We start from the raw sequence: 23,046 nt of genomic DNA on the forward strand, positions 1-23,046 counted from the left end.
TGAGGCTATGTCTTCACTGCAGAAAATACATGTTTTTACACTGAAATCCTAATGGAAGCAAAGTGCAGCTATTACTTTGACATAGTCAACTTCTTAGGAAAAAGTTCTTCACAGTCAGGGTGGCCAGACTGTGAAATAAGCTCCCTCCAGAGGAGGTGCAGTCAACTACTCTGGAGATTTTCAAAGGGAGACTGGACGGTCACCTTGCTGGGGTCACTTGACCCCAATTGTCTTTTCTGCTTGGTGCAGGGGGCTGGACCCGATGATCTTCCGAGGTCCTTCCAGTCTTACAATCTATGAAACTCTATATCCTCCATTTGGGATTGCTCCTGCTACGCTGAGGTAAAAAACATGGTGCCCAGGATATTTACAGCAAGTTGTAAATTTAAGTTGGCTATCTTCATGTAAAAATGCACTACTACTGCTTCTTTTTTCCCCCAGAGGAAGAGCAAGAGAATGTGCTGTTAGAAACTGGTGCTTTCTTCCCAGTTCTGTACACGACCTGAGGAAGATAAGAGTCCCAAATCTCCCCAGTCTCACTAGGGCCATTTACATTTCTAGTGTAATTCTTTTTACTTTGAATGCCTTAAAATCATAGGGTGGCATAGTCCAACTTGTCAGCCCTGTAACTTTGCCATATGTCTCCAACTTATAACTTATCCTGGGACAATTTTAATTTTTATATCAACTCTTCCAAAGTTTAAGATGTTTTAAAAAGTTACAGAGTGAAAGGGGAAAAAAGGTGTGGGGGGGAGGGATTACAGTGGGAACTATTAGTTGTATTGCTTCTGATGACAAAAATGGAACATGAAAGGGGAAATGAAAATCTGAAATTTAAAAATTGCTTTGGAAAACATACATGAACATTTTCAGATAAGTTCATTTTGGAATTTCCTACTTAAAACATCCAAAAACATCACTGAAAGTATTTTCCAGCCAGAATTACTGCATGTAGCAAAATGTCATTTTTTCAGCGGGATTTTGTTTTTCAGTCTGGTCTGGGTACTCTGAGGAGCAGCTTATATTTTAGCCCCATTGGCCATTTATTTTCAGAGGACTTCATGGATTGCAGCACAGCGAAACTCATGCGCAGCGTGCTTTTGTTGCAAAAAAAGTCAACAGTATATACTGGGTTGTATTCAGCACTGGTAAGACCTCACCTGCAGTACCAAGCCACACACTTCAAGAAGGATGTGGGCAGTTTGAAAAGAATCCAGCAAAGAGCAGCAGAAATTATTTGGGACCTGGGAAACAAGACTTATGAGGAAAGACTTTAAGAAGTAGGACAGGGATTTCAAACTGATCCAGCTCCAAGGGTCAGATGGGTGGCACAGGGCTGATCCATGGGCCACACCGGACCCACAGACCAGCCCTTCATTCTGGATCTGGAGCTGCTGCTGCCACAGGGCTGTGCAGTGCAGCCCTGGAGAGGCTGCCCCGTGCAGCATGGCTCTGGGGGCTGTGTTGCTCATGGAAGCTGTTCCGCCACTCTGGGACGAGCTGGAATGGGTAACCTGTGCAGCACACCGGGCCATTCAGCACACCCTGTGTATCTTTGAGATCTCTAAACTAGGGCTAGGAAGAAGAGAAGACTGATGGGGGGATATGATAAGTCTTCAAATATGTGAACGGCAATTACAGAGGGGATGGAGATGGACTTTTCTCTGTGGCTGTAAGGAACAGGACTAGGAGCAATGGCCTCTGAGGGGATGGAGATGAGCTTTTCTCTGTGGCCACACAGGACAGGATGGGAGCAGTGGCCTCAAGCTGCAACAGGGGAAATCCAGGTTGGAGATTAGAAGGAACTGCCTGAGTCTGAGGGTGGTCAGGCATGGGAACAGGCACCTAGAGACACTGTGGAATCTGCCCCTCTGAAAGTTTTCAAGATAAGGTTGGACAGATGCTTGGCTGGGAGGATTTAAGACAGGGCGAGGCAAAGTCTGGCCCATGGGCCAGATGAGGCCCATAGCGGACTCCATTTCCCAACAGCCCCTGCCCATGTTGCTGCAGCCAGTTTCCATGGAAATGCCAGTAGCTGCAGCACCATGACAATGCGGGATTTCCATGCGAGGCAGGTGGGAAGTGGATCACAGCTCTGCCCCGGCTCCATACCACACTGTCATCACTGGAAGATCCCAACACCAGAGCAGCTCCCCACCCAGCCATGTGCCCTGCCAGCACTGCTGGGGCCAGTCTCCATGGAAACCCTGGCCCCAAGCTGTCACCATGCCATGCTGCTGGTCTTCGTGGGAACTGGCTGCAGCAACACAGGCAGGGGCTGCTGGGAAATAGTGTTACGCCTCAGCTCTGTATTCTTGGGCAACCCTGGCACAGGATGCAGTCTGTCTGACTCACAAAGGACTCACCCCCCCCCCCCACATAAATGAAACTGATTAAGATGCAGTGAGAGACGCACCTAAAACTCTCCAGATAAGGGTGATAAGAGTGAACAACTGCCCTCGGTCTCATCTGCATCTGAGATGGAACCAGATGACCATTCATTTACATGAGAGATGGAAAACAGAAAGCCTGAAGCAGAGACTGCAGTGAATTCTGGGACCAGAGAAGCAGGAGAGCGCTGCATGATGGGGAATCTGTGCTTCCAATGTTAATTAACCCATGTTCACACACACCCAGCTCAGCATTTATCAGACCAGTTCTAATCTGGATTTGCTAAGGACTTTTCTCCCCCCAGACACACACACACAGCTCTAAGTTTAATAGGCATCTCGGGCCGTACATTCCCCGGTCCCACTCTGGGAGGCCTATTTAAACTTGATTGACTAAAACTCGGTTGCCGGGTTAGGGAATGCTGAGGCAAGAGACCGAGTCAGAGGGGGTACGGGCAACATTTGAACAATGGTTAAGGGTTCATCACAGCATCCAGCCTGCTGGAGCCCTAATCCCAGGTGTTGTCGTATCTTTCCCGAGACGACTGGTGGGAGTCCTCTCCACAAAAGGTTATGAGCACCCCAATAATTGCTTTAAGTCTGTTAAAAGACTATAGTAAAATCTGGAAAAGTCATGCTAAGCTGAGGCTTGTTCACAACAAGTAAAAATCCAAAATCCTGATACTGCAAGCTATCTATTGTCCCTGAAGAAACCATGAGATATCCCATCAGGATATCTGCCATCCATAGGAATCTCAAGCTGGCTCCCAAGTATTTGGGTTACTCCCTAATCTTAAGTGTTTCCTGATTATCAATCAGTTTCCTGAGATGGTCCAAACCAGATAACCCCTTATCAATAGAAAAGACAATGATTTACACTACTGAGGGTGCTTCAAAGCAGCTGAACTGAGGGTATAAAAATCTGTAAGTGTGTGTGCTTAAAAAAAAAAAGAAGAAAGAGAAGAAAGAAGAAGAAGAAGCAGGGAGAAAGAAAAGGAGAAAGAAAGAAGAAGAAGAAAACTCCTGTGCTGACACCATCCCCTGTCATTCTTGGGACGCTGGAAGAACAGATCGTCTCTCTCTCCAAGGATTGTGCTACAGACTGTGCCTGTCAGCTTTGCAGCCTGAGTACCGTGCACTCGGTGAGATTCCCAGCGTTCTCTCTTCTTTCTAGGCATAAACTTCTGAACCTGAACTGTATCAGTTAAGCTTGAGCTAAGTTTCCCCAAATACTTAGTGAAACCAGGGTAGTATTGTCATTGTTTGTGTTTGTTTTTCTTTTGCATGTCTATTACTACTAGTACTATTATATATTTCATATGCTTAGCAATAAATAACTTTTATAGGCAAACCGGTAGTAATTGGTTATATTTTTCCTTCTCTGCTTCTTTTTCCTCCTGTGCTCTGCAGCAACACTTCTTTTACCTATGCTAAAGATCCCTGTGAAGCCTAAAATATTGTGGGGTCTGCTCATCAAGAGGCCAAGATTGGGACGTGCTGAGTTTGAAACACATAAGGGGATCAGCTTGTACAGGCTGATTGACCCAGTTTGACTCAGACGTGCCCTTATGAACTGAATGCTGGCCCATGAGGGTGTCAGCTGGACACCCAGCCGGATTCAGAGGGATTCTGTTCACCTGTGTGCTTGTGTCTGACTGCATTTTATTGTTGCTCTTATGAACTGATTCTTGGCATATGAGGGTGTCAGCCTGTCCATGCTGATCAGCCCGGCCAGATCAGGCGTGCCACGTTAATTTGTGTGTGTTTGTGTGTATGACTGATTTGGTGACTGGAGGAACCCAGTCCCATTGAGATTGAGTCCTGCAAGATAGCTCCACTGGGGGTGAGGGCTTGCAGAAGGGAGAAATACAGCTCCGTATAGTAACACAAGCAGCACATTGACAGAATCACCAAGACCCTAGAAACTATCCCTAATAAATGAGCACACCCCAAAGTAATGGGCAAATTTGGTAACAATAGGGTCTGGCCACCAGCTGGATCCACCATTTTGCCCACCCCTGGCTTAATGGCAGGATAGAAGTGCACCTTTACGGACCAAAGCCAGAGGTTCCTTGCGGAGGGGTATTGCTCTTCTGCTCAGGGTCAGACTGATCATCACTTTTGGGGTCAGGAAGGAATTTTGCCCTGTGACCAGATTGGTACGGACAGGGGTGTGTGGCCCTCTACCCAGGATGTCTTGAGCATCTATTGACAACGTTTTATAGAAGCAGGACATTGGCCACCATGGTTCCCCTGCTTCACCTGCAGTAAGTGAGGGTATCTGGCCTGTGTCAACTGACAGTCTAATGCAGAGTTTAGATTAGGGATTGGATAGGATGGTTTGGAGAGGGATGCTCCTGCCTCAGGCGGGGGGTTGGATTAGATGCAACATTGGAAGGTCTCTGTAGCCCTGCTTCTCTAGGACTCTATGAAGCCAAGTTTCCTTCATCACATGGCCAGGATGGTCCAGGCAGGGATATGAACGTGTGCCCCCTGCAGCTGGGCGGGCATGGCGGCGGTGGGAGCGCGGCAGTGGTGGGAGTGTGGTGGTGGTAAGCAGGGGAGCTCCCGCAGATGTCACCAGCACTGTTGGCGGCAGGGGGGAGGGCGAGCATCGACCAGGGGTCAGTGACCACCCACAGATGCCACCGCAAGCATTGGCAGCAGCCAGCGGGGATCATGGACCACCCACAAACGCCACTGACAGTGTTAGCAGCAGGGTGGCGAGCAGCGACTGCCCACAGGCTGTCGGTGGCACCTTTTTGCATGCTCAGGAGGTGCATGTGCACCCGCATGCACCCCTACACATCACCCCTGGGCAGGGAGGATCTTACCTTGAGCAGAGGCCTAGCCTAGATGACCCTGTGCAGCCCCTTCCAGCCCTCCTCTCCTCAGATACTAATGCAGCCCCCTAAGCTCCATTCTGTGGGGCTCCCTGCCTTTTAGCACTGGGGCGTGGTGCTCATTGGTACTGCTGTGTCTGCCATTAACACATGCTATCAGGCTGAGCCAGGTGCACTGCCCCTGCCCCACCGGCTGAGAAGGCTGCCAGCGCTGTGCCCTTACTGCAGAGACAAGGCAGGGTCTAGGGGGCACCACAGGGGTCCCTTCTGGCTGGTCAGCATTCCCAGATCTTAAATATGAAATTGCACTGGAAGCTCAAAATTACTGTATTTGCTGAAAAAGTATCGTAGGCTGAAAAATATGCAAATAAGCATGCAAATGAGTCGTCTTCTTTATTTTATATTCCTCCCTGTAAGTCGCCAGCGAGTGAATGAGAACTGGGTAGTCAAAGCTGAAACACTTCTTTATTCGGAGACAAGCCGTCATAAGAAAGTGCTGACAGCAAACCCAACAATTAGTTGAGGACTCCCTGAGTTGTTGAGTTTTACATGTGCTGTATCAATTTGCATATTAGTTGAGTTTTGCGTATGCTGTATCAATTAGCTGCCTCAAAATTATCGTGCCCTTTGAACACTGTTGCTATTACTGACCGTACAAGGCTTGCAGTGGCACAAATACAGTCATGATCGCACACCTGGTAACGCTGCGCCAGCAATTAGACAACAAGCTGATGAAGTTTGAGCCTCGGGAGATCCCGTCCGGGCATCTCCCTCACCCCGCCCCAGACTCTCGCTTTTACAGCTAGCGTGAGCCTCAGTGGCTTCCGTCCGCATCTGGTTGGCGCTATAGAGCCACTGTGACACAGAGCCGCCACCGCCACCATGAGCCGGAGCTACAATGACGAGCTGCAGTACCTGGATAAGCTCGACAAGAACTGCTGGCGCATCAAGAAGGGTTTTGTGCCCAACATGAACGTGAGCGCGGGGCTGGCCCGGGGCCGTAGCGGTCCGGCCGGGGGGGGAGCGGACGTGCCCGTAGAGGCCGCGCGCTTGGGGGCGGGAGGGCCTCCACTCGGGGCTGATTGTGGCCTTTGCTCACCGTGGCGCATGCGCAGGTGGAAGGCGTCTTCTATGTCAACGACCCGCTGGAGAAGCTCATGTTCGAGGAGCTGCGGAACGCCTGCCGCGGCGGCGGTGAGTGCCCGCGTCTGCGCGGACCCCCCACTCAAACGTTCACGTTCCTTTGTGGAACTCGGGTCCTGCTCCCAGTGACTGGAGCGGCGGCCGCGAGCCCCGCCCCGGGCTGCCCCGGGGTACCATCATGTCAACCCTGGTACCACGTGCGATCAGTGATAGTAAACGTGTGGTAACTTTGGAGGCAGCCAATTGGTGCAGCTTATGCAAAACCCAAGTTACTCAGGAAATCTTAACGGACTTCTGGGTTTGCTGCCAGCACTCTTATGACGCTTCCCTCGAAATAAAGAAATGTTTCAAGTGGGACCTAGTTCTCATTCACTTGCTCACTTGGTGACTTAGAGAGAGCGATATAAAGTAAATAAGACATTTGCATGTTTTTTTGCATATTTTTCAGCAAATGCGATTAATTTTGAGCTTCCAATACAATAATTCCATATTTAGGACTTGGTAGTAGAGAGCCCTGCTGGGGCCAGGCAGGCGGCACTGCTGCTGTAGTCAGTCATAGAAAATGAGGGTTGGACAGGACCCCAGGAGGCATCTAGTCCACTCCCCCTGCTCACAACAGCACCATTCCTGCCTACCTCATCCCAGCCAGAGTTTTGTCTGGCTAGGTTTTCAAAACCTCCAGTTGAGCAGTGACAGAGGATCTGACCCATGGAGTCCCAGTCCCTAGTGCTGCCCCTGGGTCTCGCAGTACTGGATCAGCCCCATGTGAAGGGCACCAGCTGCAGGATGCATATGGCACCCAGTTCGGGCCTCATACTATACGCCTGCCCTGTCCAGAGCAGACATCACATGCCGGACATCCAGGACTGGCACCGTGAGTGCTGGATCCAGTACACGGGACATACTTCAGCCGTGACCTGGAAAGGACTCTGAAGAGAGGCTAAATAGGATTACTTCTTGTGGCCCAGTTACTCTGATTTCTGATACTTGCCAACAAGTGTCACTTCTGGTATTGCTTTCTGTTGCATCAACAGCTCTTCTATCAGAAATCAGTTTGGGTGCATCTTAATTGAATATTGGTCACGTCTTGTTGGGGTTTTGGGGGGGGGGATTCTTTCCTAAAAGTCTTCTACTTTAGCACAGGTAGAAGCACTGTGTAAATTGTGAACCAACATTATTTGCTGTCCAAGGGCCTTATAGGATGTCAAAATGCCTGCAGTTGCTCTATTCTAGTACAGCTTGATTTACAGAGGTGCACAGATACATCGGGTCATATCGTATTGGCACCAGTAAAAGGAAAATTGACATTATCAGCAGTCAGCCTTTTTTGTCTGATGTGGCCAATTTAATGTTGCCAATAAATGCTGTGTGCATGGACACAGCAGCAGCACACGCACAGCCAGTCTGGCAGCTTGGAGAACAGCATCTGGCTGGTAAGTCTGGAGGGGAGGGGCAGGGGGAGGCATATTGAGGCCCCTGTGGTGAGGGAGGGAGTGGGACAGGTAATTGGGCAGGGGCAGGCACTGCCCAGCTAGAGTGGGAAGTGGGATAGAGCCCTGAGTGGCTCATTCAGAAGTGCGGGGGGGGAAGCTGCGCACACCGCTGGGGGAGGCATGAGGGGGACACTTCCCAGATCTGTGCGCAAGGTGAGGGGGGGCGGGTAGCTGCTGCAGGCTGGCGCTGGGGGCAGCATCAGGCTCTTCCGGGGGCAGACAATAGTGGCACTGCGAGCAGGGGTTGGGGCTCTGGTGAATTTTGGGGTGGCTTAGCCCACTCTGTAGCCTCTTCTTCCTCCCAGCACCACCAACAACCCTGTGGGGAAGAACCCAGCGCTGGTCCCAGCCTACAGTGGCAGCCCTCCCTTGCCCTTGCCTTGTGCACAGATGGGGGCCCCCATGCCTTACCTGGGGTTGTGAGCAGCAACAGGAGCCACCCTCACAGGCCACTTGGGGCTTTGTCCTGTGCAGTTCCCTGCCCTGGCTGGGCAGCACCTGCCCCTGCCTCACTCCCTCCCTTGTTGTGGGGGCCTCACTTTATTTTTTTACACCCAGCCCCACACCACCCCAACTTACCAGCTAGACTCTGTTCTCCAAGCTGCCGGGCTTGCATATCAGCAATCAGATTGGTATCAGCTGATATGGCTTGTTAATAATTGGCCATTGCTATCGGCCCAAAAAATCTGCATCCCTACACTGGTACAAAACAATAGCAGGAGAACTTAAGGAAATCTGTGGGTAGTGAAACTCTACCACCCCCAAAGTGCGGGGTCTCAGATTGGAACAAATTAGTAATGAGCAAAGGTTACCCAGAGTTGAGCCAGCAACTCAAAACGTGCTTGTATGATTCATGCTCCTTGTATGAGCCTTTAGTTGTCTTCTTTCAGGTGCTGGTGGTTTCCTGCCTGCCATGAAACAAATTGGGAATGTGGCTGCACTACCTGGCATTGTCCATGTGAGTAACTGCTCTGAAGAATTATTCTTTCTTCCCTTCATGTTTCTGAATAGTATTCTTTTCCAAATGAAAGATACATAGAGGGCTAAGTTACAACAGTCTGTGCTAGGAGCCTGCCCATGACAAAAGGGTTCTTGGCCCTTGCAAGGGCTGCCTGTCCAAATACGCTTGACAGAAGCAGAAGTATTTAGGCATTACATCAACTTGATCTTGTCTAATCATTTTCAAATTGATTTATTTTCTTCTCCTGCTACGTAGGCCTTGCTTCCTGCTACTGTTAACAGAAGCAGTCTGTGGTTGGTTGTAAGGGAGGAAAAAAGCCCATGCCAGTGTCATTTTGAGTAGAACTACTGTATGTGGCTCATAGTAGCTACTAAAGATCCCTTCGATCAATAAGATGTTTCTGGTAACCAATCTATATACTGAGTGGAGTCTGAGAGAATCAACTTGGAGAAACTCTTGCAGGGTGCAAGTTCTTGGCAGCTGCAGTTTTAAAATTGGTAGAGAGTTGGGAAGCTTAAAATGCAAATTGAATTTAGTGCTAATGACTTGGCACTACCTATAGCCAGGCTAGTGCATGTAACTGGTTTGAAAGCTTTTGTACATCTCTGCAGTACTGCTTCATCCTGAAGAACTTCCAGTATTGTGTTTTATTTGTACAGTGGAAAAGGTGCAGTAGGGCAGGCTTAGAACCCCTTTTCCCAGTTAAATTTTTAAACAGATTCTCCCTTATAAATGGGTAGCATCCATGTTTCGTGCCTTGTATTGTCTTCCACGTTAGCTCTGCCAACCTTCCTCTGAAATCAAGCCTTTTCTGGTGTGTGTGTGTGTGTGTGTGTGTAATATATATGCAGACAAGGTTCCTTGGGTGAATTTGATATCTTTTATTAGACCAACCCAAATGGTTGGAGAATAGTTATTAAGCAAGCTTTCGGGTTCAAAAACCCTTCATCAGGCTAAGGAAGCTGCAGCAGTTGGTGTGTGCTCTTCCTGGATGGAATGAAAAGTAAACAAGCCAGGGGCTGGGCTGGGGAGTCAGTTGCCAGGCAGATTGTAATGTATCAAAAATCCAATGTCTGTGTTTAGTCCCTGATCTCTAGTATCCAGCAGGTTGATGAAATGGAGCTCATAGGCTCGTCTCTGGGAAGTGTTGTGTAGGTTTCCCTTGAGGATCAGGACTTAGAGATTGGAGAGAGAGTGGCCCTCCTGTGAGAAATGTGCCCCCACCGGTAATTGAGTGTTTCTGTCTTTGATGGATTTCCTGTGTGCGTTCATTCTGGTGCGCAGTTGTTGTCTGGTCTCCCCTACATATCTTCCATCAGGGCATTTGGTACATTGGATGAGGTATACTACATTCTTGGAGGTGCAGCTGTAAGATCCAGGGATGCTGATGGCTCTGTTGTGGGGTGTAGTAATAGTGGGGGTGGTGGAGATGTGGGGGCAGGTTTTGCATTTCTTGTCATGGCACGGTCTGGATCCTTTTGGTGTGTTCTGGGCTTGAGGAAGTTTGCTTCTGGTGATGAGGTTGGCAAGGTTTGGTGCTTGTCTGAAGGCTAGAATGGGTGGCTCTGGGAAGATCTTTTTAAGAATAGGGTCTTTTTCTAATATGGGTTGCAATTTTTTGAGGATTTTCCGTACAGGTTCAAGGGATGGGTGATAGGTCATAACCAGCGGTGTGCGATTTGTGGGTGTTTTTCTTCTGTACTGCAGCAGTTCTTCACGTGGTATCCAGGTGGCTCTTTCAAACGTGCGATCTACCTCTCTGGAGGAGTGTCCTTGCTGGGTGAAAGCCTTTTTAAGATTGGTGAGGTGGCAATCCCGGGTGTTCTCTTCAGTACAGATGCGGTGGTATCTGAGGGCTTGGCTGTATATCACAGCTTTTTTGGTGTGTTTCGGGTGATTGCTGGTTCTGTGCGGATATGTATGTTGGTTTGTGGGTTTCTTGTATACCGTGGTCTGTATTTTACCCTTCTGGATACTGATCCTTGTGTCTAAAAAGGGGATGTTGGTGTTGGAGTATTCTAAAGAAAGTCGGATGGAAGGATGGTGATTGTTGAATTTCTGGTGGAACTCAATCAGAGATTCCAGGTTCTCACTCCAAATGATGAAGATGTCATCAATATATCATAAGTACAGCAAGGGTTTGATGGTGCAGTTCTTGAGGAAGTCTTCTTCCAGGTGGCTCATAAAAAGGTTGGCATACTGTGGGGCCATTTTAGTGCCCATAGCTGTTCCCATCATCTGGAGGAAGTGTTGACTATTAAAAATGAAATTGTTGTGTGTGAGGATGAAGTGTATAAGCTCAGTGATATCTTTGGGTCTGTATTCTGGGTTGTAATCTTGTTCCTGTAGATATGTAAGGCAGGTATGGATGCCATCCTGGTGTGCGATGTTGGTGTATAGGCTGGTAACGTCCATTGTGGCTAGGAGTGTGTTGCTGGGAAGGTGGTCTATGTTTTTAAGTTTCCGTAGCAAGTCTGTGGTGTCTTGGACAAAACTTGCTCTGTGGGTGACAAGCGGTTTTAGGATGGATTCAGCAAAACCTGATATTTCCTCAGCTTCTCTGCCTTTTGAACATGGGTTTGTCCATATTAAATCCAGCTTCACTGAATAAGATGAACTTTGCCTGAGGCAGCTGAAGCCTGAAGGTTAAAACCTTATTAGCTTAGCTACCATTTGACTGCAGTCCATAGGGTGCATTGTGTGTCAGCACTGAATTTGAGAACTCTGATGCAGATGAACAAACCAGTTATCCACATGGCAAGTCTCCCTAAAACAATTAAGGGTCTTGGTATGTAGTTTGTTTCTGATACAAGGATGTGTATTTTAAAAGCCTGTTTAAACTTACTTTCAGAGATCCATTGGGCTTCCCGATGTCCATTCTGGCTATGGGTTTGCTATTGGCAACATGGCTGCCTTTGATATGAGTGACCCAGAGGCAGTGGTGTCACCAGGTAAGACTAACTTGAATCTGATCTAATCTACCTATTAGAAATCTTCCAGGGCATTTTTCTTGCTTTTAGAGATTTCCAGGTCTGCAAAATAAAAAAGTGAAAAATAAAACGTATTATAGTGATGCAAAAGGCTTTTTCTTTACCGAGTCCTAAGTTTCTGCACCTAGACACCTGGGTATCTGTTATGAAGCAACTAATTATATCCAAATCGCCTGCACTAGGAAGGATTTTGCCCTCATTGTACTGCCTTGCTGTCTGGTTCACTGAGAGGACAACCTAGAATTCTGAGCTTTTCTTTAGTATAGAGAATAAAAGAAGAACAAGGGTTTTTATTTTCAAGTATTTAAAATGCATGTCCTTTTTTATGTTGAGGATTTAGAATCTTAAACAGGCAAAATATTGAAGAGCGTTTCAGTTGACTCCTATTAAGACTATACAGATATTTCCGTGCTGGCATTCAACAGTAGCTCTGGTCTTTAAGAGTTAGAGATTGGCTTACACCTGAAATGAGTTAGGTTTGTTTTTTTTTACCCTTTGGAAAGGGTTTATATGAGTAGCAAGAATACCTTGAGTTGCTATTAGCTATGGTAAACATCTAAGCACTTCTTGAATCTTAAGTCTTTGGCCTCAGCATCTTTCTTTGGTACAAAATTCACAGTTCCTTTCTGATGTAACAACAATTTTTTTTTTTTAACTTTCCACTTAACTTGGTCAGATGGCCCCTTCTTATGTGACAAGGAGAGCAGAAGCCTTTGATCGACCTTCCTCTGACCAGCCCTAATTTCAAAGGTTCCCAACCATGAGCCACGAAGTGTTTGGCTGCTGGGTCGTGGCACAAGGCCCTTGCTCAAACCCCCATCTGTCCACCTGGGCAAGCGGCTTTCACTGCCAGCAGGCACATTCAGGATTAAAACTGGGGGGTGAGGCAGCCCCAGGAGGGAGGCAGCCTGTTTGACACATCCCAGTACACAGGAAAAGAAAAAGGGTTGGGAACCGCTGCCTTATTTAATAGATACAGGTCCTGTACTCTTTTATGTGTCTCCTAAGATAAACAATCTCATTCTTTCCAGTCTTTCCCTTTCAGTTTTTTTTCCCATGTTCCTGACTTCTCACTACTTTGCTGATCCCTTCTAGTTTTGCAATAAAGTATCTCTTAACATAACCCAAGAAGTTTGCACTCTCATGCCAGACATGCCAGTAAGAGAGCAAGCTCTCTTACTCTGTTACTGTTGACAGCATATTAGGAGCTACCTACCTGAATTCAGACTTCTGTTTTTAAATAGCTGCAACTGAACATGGAAAAGCCTGATCTTGCTAGGGTAGAAGCCAATGTGTTGTGTAGCTTATGTAACATTGTTCTAGTGGTTAATAAGGTAAAAGGTTTGTGAAGGCTTGCACTTTTTGTACCCCTGATCTACTACGGCATCCTTGCAGCACTAAGTGAAGGAGCTATAGCCTCTGTTAAAAGTGTTCCAGAATTTACCCTCTTTAGGTGGTTTCACCATTAGTTTGTCAGGAGCCTCAGGACTGCAGGTAAATTCCTTGACATGGAGCAGTCTACAGCTGTTCTTTCAGAGGACCAAAGAAGGCTTCCTGTACCAGTATACTGTCAGGAAGCACATCATCATTAAACATGACTATGGGAGAAAATCGCAGCATAAAACTTTGTGCCTCACAAATAAGCAATACTCTGTGAACTGTTTTTATTCTGAGCATTACACTTTTTTCAGGTGGTGTTGGTTTTGACATCAACTGTGGTGTCCGCTTACTGCGTACGAATCTGGATGAATGTGATGTACAGCCTGTGAAGGAACAGCTTGCTCAGGCCATGTTTGACCATATTCCTGTGGGTGTGGGTTCCAAGGGTGTCATCCCCATGAATGCCAAGTAAGAAGATGACTTTTGGTGGGTTGTTTTTTGTTTGTTTGGGGGGGGGGGGTGTTGCGTGCTACTTAGGGATAAAGAGTGCTTATCCTTTGTAAACCCCTTAACAAAGCAGGTGGAGAGCTGAAAGGAAAATGAGGGAACTTATTGAGCTGTTCAGTTGCTTCTCGCTTCTCCCAGTCCCCACGGGCTGAAATAATCATTAAAGCACAGACCTAGGGGTTCTCTAGAAGACTGAGGATTGGTTGAGTGATTTATCACTCTTCCTAATGGAGGCTTTCTATAATAAGGGCATAGACAAATGTGCGCTTGGAGTGGTTTCCAAAGGGGAGAGGGAGTTGCTGCTCTCATGCCAACTTTTATGTTATAATAGTGTGCCGCAGACTCTAGTGAAGTGTAGACCTCTCCAATTTCAATCCTAGGTTAAAGTTGGACAGTTCAGCTTGCTTGTCTACAGGCTTATGCAACAAGTGGAAGCATAACAGCTGCTCTGTGTTCCTGAGCAGCAGCAGCGGCATCTTCCCTTCTGAAGCTGCTCCAAGTGTGCATTTGTCCATGCCCAAATGCAGGCAGCAATGTTAAAGGCAGCTTTCATTTTAGTAAGCAGGAGAGGACATGATGAATTAGCAAATAGTTTTAATAACAAGTGTCTATAGTCTTTGCTTTTGGGTTGTCAGGAAAGGCTCGGATGACAACCTTATTTCACACAGCAGGGGCACTTACTGCTTATGCTTATTTAAGAGCTTGATGGATGCATCTTGATTTGCAGGGACTTGGAAGAGGCCCTGGAGATGGGTGTGGACTGGTCTCTTCGGGAAGGATATGCTTGGGCAGAGGACAAAGAGCACTGTGAGGAATATGGGAGGATGCTGCAGGCTGATCCTAATAAGGTCTCCTCAAGAGCAAAGAAAAGGGGTCTGCCTCAGGTAATGTTACTTGTGAAGTGGTGGTAAGCTCTCCCAGCTTTCTCATGACAAAGTGAGTAAGTAGATCCTGTCATTTCCATGCGTTATTCCCTGTGTCAGCTCTCAGGGTGCGTGTATCAGTCATCTGGGGGTTTTGTTTTTAAAGGTGATTTCTCAGAAGTGGAATAAAAGAAACATCACCAGAGAAATGTACTGCTAATCCTACCTATATATTAAAATAGGTTATAGTAAAGAGTTTGTGAGGCACCCTCCCTTTATATTGATAAATAGCTAGTATGGGCTGGGTGATTCCTTGGCTATTAATCTTTGCCAGTCCCTTAACAATTGTAGTTACTCTAGAGGTTTATTTGTTGTTTTTTTTTCCCTGTTGTATGAGCTAGCAATGGTGTGTTACCTGCTTCTCCCTCCTTCCGCACCCCACCCCTTAGACTAAATAATGTAACTTAGTCCCATTTTCACAGTGATTTGTCAGTCTTCAGGTTTGTATGCAGCTAAATTAAGATAATGTGCTATGAATGCAACTCAAGGGCCTTGTCTTTCAGTTCCTTTTAATACTTACTAATATAATGTAGTTTCATAGCATTTTAGTTTTTTTTAAATTTAATAGATCCTAATTATCTCACACTTCCCTTGTAAAGTAGGTAATTGGCAGTTCATAGTTGAGGAAATGGACCTAAAGGTTAAGTGAGGTGCCTTAGTCCACCAAGTCAGCTTTAGGCTCATCTTCTTTCCCATGTCAAATCAATATTAAGTAAAGTTTTCTTCTAATTGACAGCTGGGTACTCTGGGAGCAGGGAACCATTATGCAGAGATCCAGGTTGTGGATGACATCTATAATGAGTATGCTGCCAGGAAGATGGGCATCGACCACAAAGGACAAGTGTGTGTAATGATCCACAGTGGCAGCAGAGGTCTGGGCCACCAAGTTGCTACAGGTATATTTTGTGATAACATGCTACTTTCTATCTTCTTCCAGGTATTACAGCATTTTTGTAATGCTTTGCAGCTTGCTCACAACAAATACCATTGTCAAATCAAGCTTATTAGGATAGTCTTGGCCATGAATGCCATCTGCCTCCGGAGGCTGGGGGGCCACAGCGAGCTCCCACAGGCGGTGGCAGCGGCAAGAGCATGGTGGCGGCAAGCAAGGAGCTCCTGCAGGCGGCCCTAGCGCTTGGCCACAGTGCTGGGCGTGGGGGTTGTGATGAGTGCCAACCAATGGTCGGCAACCACCCACAGATGCTGCCAGCAGTGTCAGCGGCAGCCAGCTGCGATCACGAACCACCGGCAGTGTTAATGGCGCTTTTTTGCAGGGGGTGCACTGCCAAGCTCGGGGGGGGGTGCATGTGCAGATTATTTCTGAGGCAGAAATAATAGGAAGAGAAGAAAAGGCACTGTGGCAGAGCACGGGGTGTCTCTGCCACTTTAAGGGCCTGGAGCTGGCAGCCTCCAGGTGCTTGATTAGGGCAGCCATTTTGAGGCTTAGGCTGCTTATATAAACAAGGCAGTTTGGCTGCAGGAGGCCAGGCAGCAACATCGCCTGGCCGTAGGGCTGCTGTGAATGACCTGGAGGTAAGGGGGAGCTGCAAGGGCTTGGCAGGAGGCTCCTGGTCCTGGGCATGACCCGAAACTGCACCCTGCTGGGAGTGGGTGGTCTGGTGGGGCTCTCAGTGGCGCGGGAGCCCCAGGAAATGCCAGGCCAGTTATCACCCTGGCGAAAGGCAGGTCGGGGCGCCTTAACCCCTAGCTCCCACCACCACCAGGTGGGTTACCCATGTGTTTGTTGGAGGGCCTAGAGGGCCAGTGTTGTGAGGGGCCCAGAGAGGGCGGACTCCGAGAGTGGGAGTGATGTGGGCACGGTGCTGCGGTTGCCCCCGAGACGATGGGGAGTAGCGGCACGGTGAGGCCCAGTGACAGAGTGAGCGACTAGAGAGACCCAGCCCGAAGGGGATAGTACCCTCGACTGGCCCATGCTGGGGCCAGGACCAGAGAGGGTCAAAAGGGCCAGGGGCCCACCGCGAGGGACACCCAAGAGCTGGGGGCCTGGGGTCCCGACTGGCCTGGAGGTGGGCCAGGGCCAGGTAGCCGAAGGTCCCGGGGGGACCACACCCGAGAGGGGAAGATAGCTTCGGGGGGGCTAAGTAGCCTGGATGATGGCAGAGTGGCTGCCTGATCGGAAGGATCAGAGAGGGGTCCTGTTAGGACGATTTCTGGGGCCCAGTATGGGGCCGGTGATTATAGTAACACCATGATGCCATCTGCGAGGCTTGGGCTGTGGTATTAGGGGAGGTCGGAGCCGCAGAGCGCCCCCTGGCATTGGGGCATTACAATGGGCAGCCTCCCGCTTAATTGACATGGATATATGAATCAATTATCATCAAAGGCATGGCGGGCGAGATAAGCGGGCGGTTGCCCAGAGACAGGTGGGCGGGCCACGAAGAGCTCGGCCCTGAGTAGGCCTCCTGTCATGGTGACAGGCAGGCGGGCCTCAGAGTTCGGCCCTAGGGAACCCCCTGTCACACACTGTAACTCATTAGCGCAATAAGTCAATGTCTTGTGTGTGTGTGCGTGCGCGCGCGCGCACACACACACACACACACACACTTCCCTTTTCTCTCTAAAGATGGTGTTGAAAAGTTCTGTACAGCAGAAATTGTTATACCACAGATTCACTTTAACCTTCTCTGTATAGCTAGAAGGTTCAATGATCTACTTTGGGGGTGGAGGGGAGGAGAGAGAGATGCTTTGCAATCCAAATCCTTCTAGAGTTCAATGAGAGTCTTTCCACCAACTTCAGTGAGCTTTGAATCAAAAGCCCTAATCTAATCTTTGAAGAGAGCTGCATATCTTGTCTATAAATTCAGACTTATTACTTCCTTCAGAGCAAAAAGATGCATGCTACTTTGTTTTGCATGTTTTTCCACAGATGCATTGGTGGCCATGGAGAAAGCTATGAAACGAGACAAGATCATAGTGAATGATCGCCAGCTGGCATGTGCCAGGATTGCTTCTCCAGAGGGACAGGACTACTTAAAAGGAATGGCTGCAGCTGGGAACTACGCATGGGTTAACCGCTCTTCCATGACTTTCCTAACTAGACAGGTAGGATTGGGGTGCTGGGAAGCAAGCACTTTGGTGCTTTTTCTCTGATCTTTGGAGCAAAGTGAAATATATAATTAAGCTGCAGCAACTGAACAGTAATTGAAACATGGATTTTTCTGCTATCTCTGCTATATTTGGTTGGTGGCTTTATCATGGTCTTCAGTCTTCTAGCACCTCTACTATTAAACCCCAAATGTGTCTCAAGGTTAAGTCTTTTCAAAAGTGTCTTAAAACTTCTGTAAATGGAACATGAGCATTTCTGCCAGTTTGAGAGGGCATTCTTTCAAGTAGAGTAACACATCTGACCCCAGCATTCTTTCCTGCTTAGGCAGGGGGTCAGACTCGATCTGTTGAGGTCCCTTCTGACCCCAGCATCCATGAAACTTAACCTTTTCTGCGTCTCTCTCTGCCAGTCCTTCTGGGTTTCTAAAGCTTCCTGTTTGCTTGATACCTATTTCTAAGACTTTAAGAAAGATCAAACCTGCCTGGGAACAGAGGGCTGGTACAGTCCAGTTCTTAAATACAACCCAACTCTAAAGCTGCTGCGCCCATTTGCACTAGGATAGAATTTGGCTCTAGAATAATGGAGTGTGAACTGACTGTGGTGCCTTACTTGTCATGTCATTTTATTTGCATTGTTGCTCTGTTATGCCATACTGTTTCCCTGTAATAAGCATTTTTTCAGTGGTGTTTCTGCTCTTAGTCCTGGAAAGCCTTGAGACTTTAGCAGCATTAATGAATCAATCCCATAGTTAAGTCTAAACTTTCTCTCTTAGGCCTTTGCCAAAGTCTTCAACACGACTCCTGATGACCTTGATATGCATGTGATCTATGATGTGTCACACAACATTGCCAAAGTGGAGCAACATGTGGTGGATGGAAAAGAGCGGACCCTGCTGGTGCATAGAAAAGGATCAACTAGAGCTTTCCCCCCTCATCATCCTCTCATTGCTGTTGATTACCAGGTACAGTTAACTTGTGGGAGATGGAGGTAAGGGTGGATTTGGGGGAATGAAAAAGCCAGGCTTCTGTTTCTAATGAAGGAAAAGTGTGCTGAGTTTGCACAGTGAACATGAGTCAGAACTCAGATGGGTGTCAGTAGTGATCCTCAGGGTTGTATGGGATTCTGAACCACTCTGATTCACCTTCTTCCCCTCAACACAGTCACTTGCATGACCTTCAGCAGCTCTGCTGTTGTCCGCTCAGGAGGGCAGATTGTGTTCGTTTACCTTGCCTCCTTGTTGAAAATGAGCACACTTGCATATGCCCTTTCTAGGCTGTCCAGGAGTCCTGGCACATGCACCTTTAAGCTTGCCAGCATTCCTTTATAGTATGTAAACTTCAAACTCATTCTCTGGAGCCAGGGTCTTCATGCCTGTGCCCCCCTCCCCGCATCCCCTTCCCTCTCCTATGTTAATTTTCAATTGTGTATGCATCCCCAGCTGACTGGACAGCCGGTGCTGATTGGTGGGACTATGGGCACCTGCAGCTATGTTCTTACTGGTACGGATCAAGGCATGACCGAGACCTTTGGAACCACTTGCCATGGAGCTGTAAGTAGGGGCGGGGAAGGAATAAGATTGGGTTTTTTTGTGGGGGAGGGGGTTTCAGACTAATCCCACCTGCTCAAGTGGTGTCTGGTGTGCTGTGAACTTCTAGGTAAGCGGGAGAGTTCCCATGTGCCTGGTCATGATGTGCTTTATGTATTTTACAGTACAAAGGGGAGCTTTTGGATGGCTCTGGAGGAAGTAAGTGAAGTTCCTGGCAAATCAAAGAGGGGAAGACACAACCCTGCTATCAAGGGCTGGCAGCCCAGAATTAAGAACTAAAATGAAAACCTTTATCAAAATGCTGCATGGCCATCCCCTAGTGCAGGGGTCAGCAGCACATTGCCTGTGGGCTATATCTAACCTGTCAAGCAATTGGAACAAATCCATGAAGTCAGGATATCATTAGTGACTTGGCAGCTGGTTGGTGCTGTATGGGGGAGCAGTGACAGCAGTACTGCTTGGGGAGGAGGTGGTGTCTAGTAAAACCTCCAGTTGTTCATACTGATTTGCTGGAATCTTGAGGACCCACACACAGTGGATTGTGTATGTGATAGACACCCCATAGCAGTAATGCTTCAAGATGTATAACTTTAGAAGCCCTAGAATCTACAAATTGTACTTTTTCCTGTGTCCTGGCTCACTCCAGGATACCCAGTTTCATGCATTGAAGCACACCTCTTGCTGCCTGGTGTTCATTTCTAAAACACACCCTGCTAAATATTATTCAGTTGACTTGTTAATTACATGAAGTGCATAGCACTAAAAACACATGCAAACTAGTAGAAAGCTCAATGGATCCCATCTTGCTCAGACTTTGTTTTATGTATCAGTGCTTCTCCAAGTGCTCCCTTAAATGAAATAGCAAGGAGTTTTGAGTTCATGTTCAGTGTGCATCTCCTAATAATGTAACCATCATTCTTTGTAATAGCTACAGCATGTGCTAAAGTTATCTCAAACTATTGTTTAGGGTCGTGCACTATCCCGAGCCAAATCTCGACGTAACTTGGACTTCCAGGATGTGTTGGACAAGCTGGCTGACATGGGCATTGCCATTCGTGTTGCTTCTCCCAAACTGGTCATGGAGGAAGTAAGTCTTTATAGTTTCATAGTTGGTAGGGTCGGAAGGGACCTGAGGAGATCATCGAGTCCGACCCCGCTCTGCCGTGGCAGGAAAGAGTAGCCTCCCTGACCATGAAATAACGCTTCCTAATGTCTAGCCTGAAACTACCCTCCACTAGCTTGTGTCCATTGTTTCTTGTAACTCCTGAGATTGCTCGGGGGAACAGGGACTCTCCCAATGCCTGCTGGTCCCCCTTGACTAGTTTGTAGACTGCCGCTAGATCCCCTCTCAGCCTTCTCTTTTGGAGACTGAGCAGGTTCAGGTCTCTCAGCCTGTCCTCATAGGGCCTGCCCTGCTGACCCCTGATCATGCGGGTAGCCCTTTGGACCCTCTCCATATTGGCCACATCCCTCCCTGAAGTGCAGCGCCCAGAACTGGATGCAGTACTCCAGCTGCAGCCTGACCAGTGTCATGTAGAAGGGGAGGATCACCTCCTTGGACCTGCTTGAGATGCATCTGTGGATGCACGACAAGGTATGGTTGGCCTTCCCGACCGCGTCCCCACACTGCCACAAGGAACATGGGCCGACATCAGTGATGACTCCAAGATCCTTTTGTGTCTCAACACTGGCGAGAAGAGAGTTCCCCGGCCTGTAGGTGTGCTGCTGGTTCTTCCTCCCCAGGTGCAGTACCCTGCACTTGTCAGTGTTGAACCCCATCCTGTTCTCTTTGGCCCACCCCTGTAACCTGTCTAGATTCACTTGCAGCCTGTTCCTTCCTACTAGCGTATGTTTGACTCTTTGTGTATATGGTACTATCCAGTGGTAAATTGTCCACTGGCACAAAGGTATGTACAGCTGCTTCACTTTCTGATGAACTGTCAAAACATCCAGGCATAACATTGAATATTTTTACCTGCCTTTGGAAAGGCCGTGGCTCTGGAAAGCCCTCCTCTGAGGTTAGGAATGATTACTCATTTTGCAGAGACTTGACACCAGCACCACACATGCTGTTGGATGACTTTGCGCTTCCTCTGTTTTTTTTTTTTTTGTTGATTTAGCTCTAATTTCATTTTATCCTGCTTTTTTCCCTGAAGAGAATTGGCAATATGTAGACGTTTTGCCTTTTAGGATACCTTGAACTCTTGTTATATAACATGAGGTATGAGAAGGAACTCATTTTAGGGTTTCTCATGTACAGAAAACCTGCTTCTTGAACACCTGCCAATTGTGTTGGGGATTTTTTGAGGAGGATGCTTTAACCAAGGTGCAATTTGAATGTTTGTAATGAACCTGTATTCAAAATAAGCCCAGTCAAGTTCTTTGTCAAAATATGTATGTTAAGAAGAAACTCCTTGGGGGCTTTCCCACTGATGTCAAAAGTGAACCTTTTCTAGACTGCAAAGATCTTCCAATGAAAATTTTTCTACTTCTACAGAGACTAGGAGGAGAATAAAGCAAAACATGTATATTTAACTCTGCCTTTCCTTTTTTTTCAGGCACCAGAATCCTATAAGAATGTGACAGATGTGGTAAATACGTGCCATGCTGCTGGCATCAGCAAGAAGGCTATCAAACTGAGACCTATTGCTGTTATTAAAGGATAGAAACTGACTGTGACATTGGCAAAATTGTTGGCATTACAAGGCCTCCCCCAGAACTGACAAACATCAACTTACCAGACCTCTCGACAACAGAGTGCTCACATACCATGCTCCCTTTTCTGGAAATGCAGGCAGACAAGAACACTCCTAGTCTTACCCAGACTCTTAAAACTAACTCTCTTGTTGCTAGATGCACTTAACCCCTGGCGAGGGGGTAAACAATCATTCTATTGTTCTGTGTGCAGTGGTCCCACAAACATGCATGAAATTCCATTAGCAGAACTGCAGATCTCACTGGGGCACACTGTCCATAGTTAGCCTGCAGACTTAAGTAACTACACCCTTTGTTAGAAGAAGTAATATATAAACTCTGTTCTCTTGGCCTCATTGCCTAGAAATTCCAAAGACCACTTAAGTCTTCTACCATATGATGCACAGAACTTCTTGCAATGAAAGGATGTTCTGGCTTCAGAAGCTGGTCTGCATTGTGCTGTATGCAGCATGCTGGTACCTGGCTAGTAAATGATTGAAGAGGGGGGAGTAGTCTAGCACTCCTTTCTTTTGAGGGTGACTGGCTAACAAGGGGTCAGACACAGCATCCTTTGTTTCCCAGCTAAACTTTAGCCCATGTATACTGACTTGATGTTGGCAGGTGTTGCATAAAGTTTAATGGAAATACTAGTGTTGGGTCTGTTAGGTTTTATATTACCCATGGATGTTATGACTTCACTAACGGATGTACTTGGCATAAGCCTCAGAGGCCCAACTCCGTAGGAGTTGGATGTGCTAGGTCAGCTTTCTGTCCTCCTTGACCTGCAGATCCAAATGCAGGTTCAGGACTGAATATCAGTAATATAATTTCAGACTGACCAGTTAGCCAATTTGTTTTCATTTATGTTCAGTAATTATGGGAGTTGAAGGGCAGGTCACCAAAACTGAGTGTCTGGGGAATTTATAAATAAAATGGGAAGATGGTGACTGTGTCATATGTTCACTGCGTTACTGAAACACCCCATCTCTTTTCCTTTTCTTCTCTTTCTCTCTTTCCCCTTCCCCCCCCCCCAAAAAAAACCCCAAAACAAAACAAAAAACCCAGCAACCACAAAAAGAAGTGCTAGTGCCAGTCTAGAAACTGATATA

General features: G+C 47.4%; 1 protein-coding gene across 1 annotated transcript; it reads left to right on the top strand.

The window, feature by feature from the left end:
* The first annotated feature begins 6,035 nt into the window (after positions 1–6,035).
* Positions 6,036–22,884, top strand: RTCB (RNA 2',3'-cyclic phosphate and 5'-OH ligase). Its single transcript, XM_006271666.4, has 12 exons — positions 6,036–6,208; positions 6,349–6,427; positions 8,760–8,827; positions 11,682–11,781; positions 13,512–13,668; positions 14,435–14,591; positions 15,367–15,526; positions 17,518–17,693; positions 18,470–18,658; positions 19,136–19,246; positions 20,211–20,330; positions 21,802–22,884. The coding sequence occupies exons 1-12, from the start codon at positions 6,116–6,118 to the stop codon at positions 21,907–21,909; spliced, it is 1,518 nt and encodes a 505-aa protein (XP_006271728.1). The 5' UTR covers positions 6,036–6,115; the 3' UTR covers positions 21,910–22,884.
* The last annotated feature ends 162 nt before the right edge of the window (positions 22,885–23,046 follow it).

This window comes from Alligator mississippiensis, chromosome 4 (genome assembly GCF_030867095.1).
Source record: "Alligator mississippiensis isolate rAllMis1 chromosome 4, rAllMis1, whole genome shotgun sequence".
Classification (NCBI taxonomy): Eukaryota; Metazoa; Chordata; order Crocodylia; family Alligatoridae; genus Alligator; species Alligator mississippiensis.